The sequence below is a fragment of the Sarcophilus harrisii genome, chromosome 1, assembly GCF_902635505.1.
Source record: "Sarcophilus harrisii chromosome 1, mSarHar1.11, whole genome shotgun sequence".
Taxonomy (NCBI): domain Eukaryota; kingdom Metazoa; phylum Chordata; class Mammalia; order Dasyuromorphia; family Dasyuridae; genus Sarcophilus; species Sarcophilus harrisii.
The window spans coordinates 132,797,276-132,809,849 of NC_045426.1; the positions used below are offsets into that span (position 1 = coordinate 132,797,276).

The 12,574-nt window shown below is 33.8% G+C and overlaps 1 protein-coding gene across 3 annotated transcripts in view; it reads right to left on the bottom strand.

Moving 5' to 3' along the window:
• MROH2B (maestro heat like repeat family member 2B) overlaps positions 1-12,574 on the bottom strand; it is an 87,357-nt gene that overhangs the window by 25,104 nt on the left and 49,679 nt on the right. For all 3 annotated transcript variants that reach the window (XM_031964522.1, XM_003759915.3, XM_031964528.1), the window contains 8 exons: positions 6,503-6,655; positions 4,944-4,970; positions 4,469-4,591; positions 4,016-4,095; positions 3,130-3,265; positions 2,526-2,621; positions 1,809-1,898; positions 1,290-1,410 (listed from right to left, as the gene is read on the bottom strand). In XM_031964522.1, the coding sequence (XP_031820382.1) occupies positions 1,290-1,410; positions 1,809-1,898; positions 2,526-2,621; positions 3,130-3,265; positions 4,016-4,095; positions 4,469-4,591; positions 4,944-4,970; positions 6,503-6,655 (826 nt within the window). The remainder of the gene's footprint in view (positions 1-1,289; positions 1,411-1,808; positions 1,899-2,525; positions 2,622-3,129; positions 3,266-4,015; positions 4,096-4,468; positions 4,592-4,943; positions 4,971-6,502; positions 6,656-12,574) is intronic.

Here is a 12,574-nt window from a genome sequence, read left to right on the forward strand (position 1 = left end):
ATCTCTGCTGGACACAGTGGGACACATGAGATCTATTTCAAAAGCAATTGATAAACAGGCAAAGGTCATTATGATACTTGGTTTCCCAGAAAATTTAAAAAAATTGAGTACCATGAAGCAAATTAGTGTCTTGCTAATTATCTAAAATATTCTACTCTAGTCAAGACCAATTGAGATTTCAACTTTTCTCTTGATGAGTCCTTCAAAGATCTCTCTTTGCTATAACATTGACCAAGTGTGTTTCTATTCTCCTTTCTTTCTTGACTCAGAAAAACCATTTCTTCAATAAGTAAATAATAATAGCCCCATTTTCAAAGGGAATTTTGAATTTTATCTGTTTATTCTCTTTCACTTTTTACCCTACTCTCTCAGATTGTGTAGGCTGAAACTTCTAAGTAGACTATCAATACCTCTGAGCGATCAATCCCACTTAGAGGTACAAGATCACTGGTGTTTGTTTTTTCCATTTAAATGTCAGAAATGTGTACTCTTTGCCTGCCTGTCTGTCTGTTGTCTGTTTCCATATATACACAAAAATGTGTACATATACTCATATATTTATATATTGTATATGTAAACTGAAATATATATTTATTGAAATCTCTTGCCTCCCCCCTGTATGCATACATGTATGTATATACTCAATGACACACATGTGTTTGTATATATGTAAATTTATGTATATTTACATACATATGTATATATATATGCATACAAACATATATATTGTGAGATTTCAATTAAATGGAGAAACTTGTATTTTTCCCCAACTTCTCACTTCTTGATCTAAATAAATGGTGAAATATGCACATCCCAGTGTATACTGAGAAATTGAAAGCAGAAGGCCTTTCTCTTTAATATGGCTAGACTCAATAGTAAAACTCTACTTGACTGTTGGATTCTTCATCTGGCTTCTGTCCAGTGCCATATTTTGTTAATTTTTGACTGAGTACATTCAGTGATGTATGTAGGGTCATGCTATTCAAATAAAAAAAAATCAACAAAGACATTTTTTTCCAAATTTACCTTTGAAATAAATTTAGTCTTTGAAAAGTTATGCAGTTTTCAACTTAAAAACCATGTGGCAGAGGAAGTTATGATATGACCAACTGCATTGTGCTTTAATGTGAAATTCAACATTTAATATAGAAATTTGCAATGCTTGCTTAGAAAAGAAAGGAGATGGGAGGAAAGGAGGAGGAAAAGAGGAGGAGAGACAGAACATTTGACAGCAGAAGAAAATAGTTTTTTTTTTTAATAGAGTAGTTCTCTCATGTTTTTTTTCTCACCTTTGAAAAAGAACAGACCAATAACAGCATCAGCAGCCCATAGACGGATGGTGGCTAGGGTATCGCAGCAGTGAGGTGCAAAAAGTCCAAGAAGAGGACCAATTCTAAATCTCTCCGGTGACTTTAGAGAAAGAACAAAAATAACCTTAAGATTTCTCACACAGGAGAAGTGACATTCCATCATATCTTGGACATCATATTTAATTCCACTAACTTCTTTTGTACAAACTCAAGGATTAAAATGAGATTCAAATTTTTCCTTAAAAAGAGTTAGTGGTTTCCTATTATAGCAAAAATCATTTAATGTTCATGGGGAAAAATCATCATTTTGTGTCTATGTTTGTAATTCTTGAGTTCATGAGTTTGGGGAAATTTCCTCTACAGTAAAAAAAAAAAAATGGAGATTAAGGCTTTAATAAGTAAGAAAAAAAAACTTGCTAAAGCATTTTATATTTCCCTAAAGATTCTTTGGCTAAATTTTCTTCAGATTCATTCACCTAAAATATTTAGAATACTTACTTCATTACTATTGGTCAACACCTTTGAACAGATCTGCAAGGCTCTTTCTCGTTCCCATTCTTTTGATGAAGCAAGCCAGATTCGCAGAAGCTATTGGTAATTAAGAAAAAGAAGTATATTCTTTAGTAGTTTTTCTTTTCTTCATCATGGAACTCTTTTTCTTCCTCTCTCTTTCTGTCTCTCTGCTTCTTTCTTTTCCCTTCTTCTGTCATTACCCTCTATCAAATTATAACCAAAGGGAAAAATTCTGCAATGTTAAGTGTTTAAGTAATGAGATACTTAATTTTTTTTGAATGTGTGGAAGGAATTTTCTGCTCCTTTAGCACTGGAGAGAGAAGGTTGTTCTTTGTATGAATGTGTTTTCTTCTCTTTTAGGTTGTAACAATTGAGGACAAGAACTATGTTGTTTAATTCCTCTTTCTCCATTATATCCCAACATCATGCTGAGCCCTGAGCTTAAAATAGGGACTTAAAAGTTTTTCAGACAGATTAGTGGAGTGGCAGGAGCTGTAACATAATATAAAAGGAGGATGATATTATTTCCCCCTTTTCCTACAAGTCAAGAAAGCCTGTGAAATTAGTGATATGGAACAGGAAGAGACAGAGTTTTGGACAGAGGGGGATCATAAAAGAAATAGAATAAGTTTGGGTTAGTGGGTGAAGAGTCAGAAAGAAAATGAAAGAGAATAACCATCAACTGCAATGGGGACAACTTACATTAAACATTTCTTGACATTCTTCTGGTTCTTGGCATCTCCACACCAGAGTTTTCATAAGTTTCCCAAGAGCATCCATAGATCTTCCATAGAGAAACTGAAACCAGAAATGAATCTGTGAGGCTCAGTTTGAATTAAGGTAGCTGTGTTACCATGATTTTTTTCAGAAAATGCTAAAGATTATAAAAGCAAGACTACTGGGCTTATAATTGGAAGATTTGAGTTCAAACCCTATTTCATTTTACTGTCTATATGACCTTGTAAAAGTCACCTAAGATCTCTGGGGTCTCAATTTTCTCTTTTGTAAGACAGTGGGTTGAATTAGAAATCAAGAGGTTCTTAACCTGGGATCCATGAAGTTTTTAAAAATTTATAACTTTTAATTAAAATTAATTTTTCTTTGTAATTCTGTGAATTTTATTTTATGAATTTAAAAACCTTAAGAAGTTTATAATCTCCTTGAGGTTGACAAAGGAATTGATAACACACACACACAAAAGATGAAGAATCACTGGACTAGAAGATTTCTAAAACCCTTCCTTCCCAAGATCAGTCCTGTGATGCTACTGTCCTGGTATGGGAACCCAGACCTCTTTCCTTCATACTTGGATGTGTGCTTTGTCTTCATCAGTTTGTCCATCTTCTATGATTCGGGTTAAGTGAGGAAGGAGAATAAGACTCCGAAGACTCTCTTCAAGGATATTTAGATTGTCATTTATAGGTAATTGAGGTTTCAGTTTGCTGAAATGAGAAAGATGTAGGGGAATGCATGTCAGATCAAGAATTATTAAAATCAGGAAGTTGAGATAAGTGGTATACAAGAGTCATTGCTCTGATCTTAAGAAGAAAGAATATTATTTTCTTACAGATGGGAATGGGGAAGAAAGTTATAAGGACAGGAATAAATATATAAATTGGGTGATAATTGTGGCAAGAGACCTCAGATGATAATAAAGAGAGGGCTACACCTAATCCTTTTGCATTTTTCAACAAATTTTTGTTACAGTTCATATTTCTTTTACTGCTAATTTGTCTCTGTATATTTTTTTAAACAGTTACAATCTTAGAAACAAGGATCCTTATTTGTTTTGTATCACCAACTGTGCTTAGACCAGTATTATGTATATTATAAGTAATTAACATAATGCAATGAATGATAACATTTAGACTAGTTTTCTTTTTTAGGTAAACAGAAGTGAAAGGAATGAGATCAGGGCAAACACCTTTTAACCTAGAAGATTAAAGTTTGCTCCTGAGGAGATCATATTAAGAATGTGTATTTGTACTCTGTACTTCATTAAAGCTGACTCTTCTGACTGGCTGTTTGCTTCTTGATAGTTATGCCATACATATAGTTTGCTACCCTTCTGGAAAGACAAGCAGTTTCCAATCTAAACAAATCACATTTATAGGATTTTGATTTTTTTGTCAAAGTTATCAAGGATCTAGGATGACAAAGGAGGACAAGAGCAATAATAGTGGGTTCTATACCTTAGACATTGAATAGCAATTACTGCTTTCCATCGGACAGGGCTAGCTAAGGAATCCAGGGGTTCTTCTCTGATTAAATCCTGAAACACAAAGAGGTGAAATGGGCTGTAAGGAATATATTTTGGGGGGACTCATCCCCTTGATTCCTACTTCAACCATCTTGGTATCCCAGATGCTGCTGCCTCCTTGAAAACCCAAGGAGGAAATCTTAGTGGGAACTGATACACTCATCAAATGAAATAATGTTTATAAAGTACAGTGCCTGGGACACAGTGAGAACTTAACAAATGCTTTCCCCCCCCCCCCCTTTTCTCTGTCTTTCCTTGGGGTTGATCAATTTCAGTGTTTCATATTTGTTAATTTTTAGAAGGGAACCCTGAATTTTTGTCAAACAAAAACAACAATAACAAACAAAAATCTAAGAGATTATCCAGTGCACCTTTGTACACTCACCAACATATGTCCAAGGAGTACTTCCTTACTGGTAAAATTAAAATTCAGTAGTTCTTCAGTGTCCCGAATAGCAATGCAAATTTCAGTGACGCTTTTTGTGAAGGTCATTTGCAAATCCACGTTCTAAAGGGAAATGAAGGTACTCATAAAGGGGAGGTAATCTAAAGGGAAATGAAGTCCCTTTGATATCTTTGATATCTGTCCCAAGAAAATCGAACCCACCCCTTTCACATAGTGGATTTGTTGCCTTGTTTCTACATAGAAGAGTCCAACTTTCAAACTCTACTAAAAAGTTGTGAAGTCCTTTGCATTGCTTTAGAGCAGCCTCAGGTTCCATGACTCCAGAATAGGAGACATCCCTAATCTGATGATCCTATTGTTGGGAACCAAATCAAGATGATATATAATTTTGAATGATTTTTTATAATAGACCTTAAAATAGATAGAACAACAAAAGTATTGAAATATAACTCACCTTGTTTAAAACAGTTATTCCCAAAACCTGAAAAGTTAAAGATGAAAGCAAAAACTCAGTAAGTGGTTATGGAATAATCAAGTCTTCTTGAAACTAGCTCATTTGCCTGACAGAGAACACTGACACATGATTCTATAACCTATCAGTGGCTTTTCTCAATCCTCTCAAATTTGTGGTCTTTGAGAGCCAAAATACCAAACTACCATTCTCAGAGTAGTTCTTGACTAACTAACTAACCAGTGAAATGCAAGTCAGAAAACTATCCCAGAATTTCAGTTTCTGGCGTCACATGATTAATCTAAAAATTATTTTGTATAATCTGAGAAAAAAGGGTATTACTATATGGGAGGAAAAATGGATCTGGAAATTTATGAAATTTAATGCAATTGGGCAAATGAGCAAAAGAGAAACAAACAAAACTGAAGCTTTGAGTTACAAAGTTACATTAATTCAAAGAAGCGATATGAAAATATCTCTGCCTTCTTTGCAGAAGTGGATAGGATGGTCCATGGTTATGGCACAGTTAGTGTAAAGTTAAATTTGATTGATGAGCTGGTTTTGTTTAATTTTTCCCATTTTTTGTTATAAAAATGACTTTTCAGTGAGAAACTATTTTTTGTTTTTTAATTTAGAGCTATAAGGTAGTAGACAACTTTAGGATTTTCTTTTGGAGCAATTTGCGATTGTGACTTGCTCAGGACCACATATCTACTAAGTGTCAAATGTCTGAGGTAAGATTTAAATTCAGGTCCTCCTGACTCCAGAGCCTGTGTTCTATCCACTGTGCCATCTAGCTGACCCAAATTCAATATTATTGATTACTATAAAATTTAAACTGAAATTTTTCAGAGAGAGAGAGAGAGAGAGAGAGAGAGAGAGAAAGAGAGAGAGAGAGACACAGAGAGAGACAGACAGAGAGAGAGAGAGAGAGAGAGAGAGAGAGAGAGAGAAAGAGAGAGAGAGAGAGTGTTTGTATTGGGGCATGATTATTTGTAACAACAACTTTTTCCTTTCACAATTTTCAAATAATATTTACCATGTCTATATTTTCACTTTTTCACTATAAACAAAAAAATTCACAGATAGTGATTAGTGTACTGTGCTGTTCTAAGGAATAAAACATAGTTTTTGTCCTCAAAGAGCTTAGAATGCAGTTGGGTGAACAAGACATAGATGACTGAGATAAGTTTTTTAAAAAGCTCACAATATAAGATATATCAATAAAAGACTCTTTGCTGAAGGAATTATATGCACATAATAAGTGCTGAGATCAGAGTAAGATTAGATCAACGTGAGTTAAATTTCTTTGGGAGAGCATCATGGGTAAAATCTGGTTTTTGAAGGAGTTGAGTAACCTTCAACATTTTTTACAGAATATTTTCTTATGTTTTTCCCATTCTCTTAGGTTCTTGATTCCTTGAGGCTTAGTCATCAGGACTCACAGCCTGAACAATCCTCCTTTGATTCTTAGGAATGCCTGTGAATTAAAAATCCTTGAACTTTATGTGGAAAAACACTGAATTAGACCCCATAAGCATCCTGATGTTTCTGATTGTTACCTGACAGCTGGAAGTATAGAGATTCAAGACTGGGGTCACAATCTCTTTTTCCACAATGGGGAGAAGTAGTCTTTTAGGAGATTGGAGAGCTATATTTCCATAAACTGCAATGAGGTCAATCTTGGTCAATATCTTCTTTCCATACAAGATAGTCTAAATATTAGAAAAGGAGAATATGAAAAAGATTATGGTCAGTTTCTTTTTTCTCAGGCTATTTTCTAATTTAGAAATCCTCTTTTCCAAGTAACTATAAAAGAGTTCCCCAAACAAAGAATGAGGGTGATAACATTATTATCCTATTTATAGTACCTATTTAGGGTGAGGTAGCTTATGTACAGGTAATACCTGGAAATTAATAATAATTATGCTGGTTAGGATACTCAAAACCTTTTTCAAATTGGATTTCATGGTTCCTGAAAATCTCAGAAAAGACAGACATATCAGTCTCATTTATCCTTTTTTCCCACTAGTATCAGTAATAGAAATGAAAGGAAAATTTGTTATTTGTCATATAATTTTATATAATATCACTGGAAGAATACCAGTATTTGGAACAGTGGGAAAAACATTGGACAACAGAAAGACAGTCAGCATAAGTAGGTTCCATGTTATCAATCATTTTTTGTGAGGGGGAGTTCTCTCAATATTGTTTTTATGATATATATGATTGGAAAAGAGAGTAGTTCTCCTACTATAAATGAGAGAATTTATTCTAATAGATATTTACATTAGTGCCTACAAGTATCCTAGGCAGTGGATAGGAAGCAACATTTAGATAAGAAACAGTCCCTACTCTCAAGGGTCTTATAGTCTGGCAGGAGAATAAGAAGCATAAAGAGATAACTATAATATGAAATCTTTAAAGGAAGTACATTGTTAGTACATAAATCATATTAATCACGTGCTACATTGAGACTTAAGTGTGCTACTCATTTACCTAACAAGGATTATCAGGAAAGATAGCACAAAATATGAGGGATTTGAGTTGGGTTTTAAAGAATAAAGAGAAATTTTTAAGAAAAGGAGGAGGGAGGACACTCCTGGAAATTCCACTAAAAGACAGCATAAGCCATGAGAATAAAAGATAGAGAATAGGATAATTTCACTGAAGTGTGGCATTCATGGATTTTAAAAGATGGAGAAAAAATCTCTAGCAGATTAGATGGACTCTCTGTAGAGTCTATATGGAAGGACATTATCAAAGATGGCATAGAATGAGAAGTTTTAGAGATGAGAAGTTTCAGAGAACTTTAATCTGCATTGATGAATTTATGATTGTACCCAGACACTAAGATACCATCATCCAAAAATTAGAAGAAATGTTAGAGGATATCTATTACTTGATTCAGGCATCCTCTTTTATATTTTCTAGCAGATAGCCTTCTATTCCCTATCTGAACACCTTGGTGGTGGAGAACACACTACTACTCCCTGAGGCCATCCATTTCATGTTGATAGCATTTGTGTTGTTAAATTCTTCCTTATAAATAAACCTAGAGGTGATGCATGTATTTTCAGACCATTGATTTTTGTTAATAATAGCTGACATGTAGATTCCATTTAGCATTCTATCTATTCTCAGCCCTCTGCAATCTGGCTTCAGATTCCATTCTTAAACTGCTTTATTTATTTATTTAATTTTTACTTAAGTTTTTTTTTAATTGCTAAATCTGGTAGACTTCTTAGCCATGATTATTGATCTCTGCATCTTCCAATACTGCTAATTACCCTCCTTTTCTACTGAATACTCACTACTCTCTGGATTTTTGTGACATTGTTTTCTTCTGGTGGTACTTATATATTTGACAATTGTTTTTCAATTTTTGTTTTTTGTTTTTTCTTTATCATTTTTTTCCTCTGAATCATCATCCATGTGCTTTCTCCTTATGCACTAGTATATCTTAAAGATCTGTTCTTCCTCAGCCAGTCAGTCAAGTAAATCAATAGACATTTATTAAACACTAAGTGCCAGATACCATAGTAAGTGTTATTACAAAGAAGGGCTAAAAAAAGTCCCTACCTTCAGGGAGCCATATTTTAGTGGAAGAAATGTGTAACTATTAGGTTTAAAAAAACTTTAGAAATTTATATGTTTTGTTTTTACATAGCAAACATTTACAGACAAACCTGAGACACACATTGTTGCACATATAAGACCTTTTCCTATTTCTTTGATCTCTTTTCAATGTAGAACTAATAGTGGTATAATTGGGTCAATGGATGTACTGTTTAGTAACATTTTTTGTGTATAATTCCAAATTTCTTTTCGAATAATTACACACTCACAGGTCCACTAACAATGTAGCAATGTGCCTATTTCTCTGCAGTCCCACATGCAGTTATTCTTTTCCTTTATTGTCATCTTTGCCAATTAGATGGATATGAAGCAGAATCACAAAATTGCCTTAATTTTCATTTTCCTAATTAGTAGGGATTTGGAACATTTTTTTTTATATGACTAGAAATAAACCTTAATTTCTTTCGTTGAGAGCTGCTTGTTTATATTCTTGGATTATTTATTAATTGGGAATGGCTTTTAGTGTTGTAAATTTGACTCAGTCCTCTATATATCTTAGTCATGAAAACTTTATCAGAGAAACTTTATGCAAATATTTCCCCAGTTGTTTCCTTTTTGAAATCTTAATTAATTTTAATTTAATTTTCTATAATTTTACTAATGGATTTGTAAAAAAAATTGTAAAAATTGCCTATTTTATCTTTTGTCTCTTTTTTGGTCATAAACTTTTCCCGATCCATTAATATAACAGGCAATTTCCTACCACACTTCTCAATTTGTTTCTTATTTGACCTTTTATATTTAGGTCACGTATACAAATGGAGTCTGTCTTGATATGTGGTCTAAAATATTATTATAATTCTAATTTCTTCAATACTGCTTCTAATTTCCCCAATAATCTTTGCTAAATAGTAAGTCCTTATCCTAGTAATTGATTTTTGTGATTTGTAAACATTACGGTACCAGATACATTTGTTTCTGTATATTGTCTTTTCCTTTAAACCTTCTTTTCTTTCTAATTTCCCTATTACTATTCCCTATTACATCCTTCCAGTCACCTAGGCTCCCAATTAAAAATGTTTCATCCTCAATTTCTCAGTCTCTCTTTTCCCTCTTTTCCAATTTGTTGCCACAGCCAATTAACTTTATTTTCATAACAGCTCTCATTTATTTCTCCTTCTCTCCTCTGATACTACTGGTTGTCCTAGGTAGACCTCAAGTGTAGACTATTACAATTACTTGCTGATTTTTTTTCTCATGTCACAAGTCTCTCTCTACTCTAGTCCATTCTCTACTCAATTGTCAGTGATATTTCTAAAGTATATGTTTGACCATGTCATCCTGAACCTTATACTTTATTGCTTGAAAGGTGGTGATGGGGAGAGCTCATGGTCTTCTGGCTTCTAGTATCTAAAAAGATGATTCAGTTCCAGAGAGATTCTCTACACGGAGAATTCCCTGGAGAAAGAGAGAGAGAGAAAAAAGAAGAGACAGAGGGAGAAAGAGAGCGAGAGAGAAAGAGTTTGTGTTTAGGAATAAGTTGACATGTAGAGGAGCTTGCACCTTAATTATGTCCTCATCTTCAGTGTATTACAGTAGAAACTTTAGGGCATTTCCCTGTAGGTAAGATCTGGGACTCTCTCCTAGTTAAGCCAAGATATTTCACTCCCAATGGAGAGCTCATTGTTGGACATATTATCATTTACACATATTCTCTGAATTCTTGTTAATTGGTTTGTATAAGTAAGTTTATTTGCTATTTGCTCTGTGTAATCATTGTGGAGCTGGCAATTTGTTATCTAGAGAGTCAAGCACTGGGTATATAGCTTGGGACACTCCTTCCTCTTTAAATCATAGTGATTAGGACCTCAATTTGCAAAAAGTTATCGTTTCTTAATTTTTAATTGAATTTAAGTGCTTTTTGATACCATTACCATCATGCTCTTACAATGGATACCTTCTACCCCAACTGTCTTTTGTGTGTGTTCTTTCCCCAATATATTGCAAGCTTCTTGAAGAGATTATCTTTCTTTTTTTCATTTGTTTCCTCAACACTTGACACATAGTAGACATTTAATAAATGTTTATTGAATTGTACTGTAATATGAAATCACCAGAGTTTAATAAATAAGGGGGTGACATGATCATACTTATATTTTAGGAAAATCCCTATGGCAGCTGAACAGAAGAGAGATTGAAGTGGGGAGAAACTTAAGGCAGGAAGACCAATTAGAAGGCTACCTCAGTAGTCCAGGGGAGAAATGATGAGAGCCTGAGCTAGGCTTGTGGCTGTGTGAGTAGAGAAAAGGGGTTGCAGGCTAGGACATTAGTGGAAGTGGAGAAACTTTAGTTAATCATCTATATTACTAACAGGGGCAGTTATGAGCTAAGAAACTATAGAGTAGACCTGACAAAATTTGAGTTACATTTGCACCCAGTTTAGATTGATTTGGACCAAGGTTTGACTCATTTAGATAGGGAAAATATAAAAGTAGTTTTTAGGACTTTGATGGAGGAAATCTAGGTGACTGGGAAGATGGTGGAGACATTGACATAGTAGGGACATTTAGAAAAGAGGATATGTGTGTTTGTGTTTGTGTGTGTGTGTGTGTGTGTGTGTGTGTGTGTCTAGAAAATGGATTGTGTTTTTCTGGTTATTTCCACATGGATATTTCATAAACATCTTAATTATAACAGCCAAAATGAAAGTCATTTTCTCCCAATTCCACATAAACACATTCATGCTTCTACTTCCCTTTTTCTGTCAGGGTACTACCATCCTTCTAATTAGCCAGTTTTGCAGTCCTGGAGATATTTTCTTCTCTTCATTTTCTTTTGCTTCATACCTACTCAATGTAATCAGATGCCCATCTTTGTTGACATCTTTCATATATACCCTTTTCTCTCTCCTCACATATCTATTACTTATTTCAGTCCCTAATTACCTCTTATCTGGACTATTTAATAGCCTCCTAAAAACAGTATCATTACATCAAGATTTTCTTCTCTCCAATCAATCACACAGTTGCTGAAATAATATTCCTAAAGTTTAGCTATTATTATATTACTATTATATTAGAATTTTTGAAGTTCCTTTTATGTTTAAGAGGGAAAATAGTAACTAATATGTAGGTCATTTAAAGACTTTCATTTAAAAGATTTCATATGATTTCAAATTATCTTTCTTGATTGATTTGACATCACTTCTCATATACTCTATGTTCTAGCTAAATTATCATTTGCTATTGTACATAACATCTCATTTCCTTCCTGCTTCTATACTTTTGTCCAAATTTCCCCCAACTTTTTGATCTTCTTCCCTCCTGATAAATCCCTCTCCTTCCCCTTTTTGACTCTGGGAATCCTTAGTTCCCTTCAGCTTAAGTGCTTCCCCATAAGTATCCTAGAAGCCAATTTTGGCTCCTACTTTGGTAAAGTGTTCTCCCCACTCCCACCTACTTTTACATTTATTTTCCGTATAATTTGCATCTATTTCTGCACCACTGTTGTCTCTTCCCCTCCTGACCCTGTTCCTTGAGGACGGGAATAATATATACAAGAGCCAATATGGTGCCTTGTACAAAATAAGAACTTACCAAATACTTGTGAAATTGATAATAGACTTAGATAGACTTAATAGACTAAAAATAGCCTTACCAAATACTTGTGAAATTTCTTCATCATTAATGTGAACATTAAAATTATGTTCACATTAATGATGAAGAAATTGAAGTTCAGATAGTTAAGATAACTATTATCAGAAATAGGATTGATGCATAGATCTGGAAGTTGCCATAAGGACCATTTAGTCCTATTGTTTTCTTTTGCAAATGAGGACATTTGAAGTCCAGGTTATCTTTAAGCATGATGGCCAAAATTATATAGGAAGGAAGTTTGATACAATCTCATCATTGACTCCTTCCCTCCTGAAATATGGTGCCCAGAAGGGAATGCAACACTGGCCAATATAGAATACAGTAGGAATATTTCCTTCATTATATTAGACTTCTTTTTTTTTATAACACAAGATCATATTAATTTCACAATGTTAATTC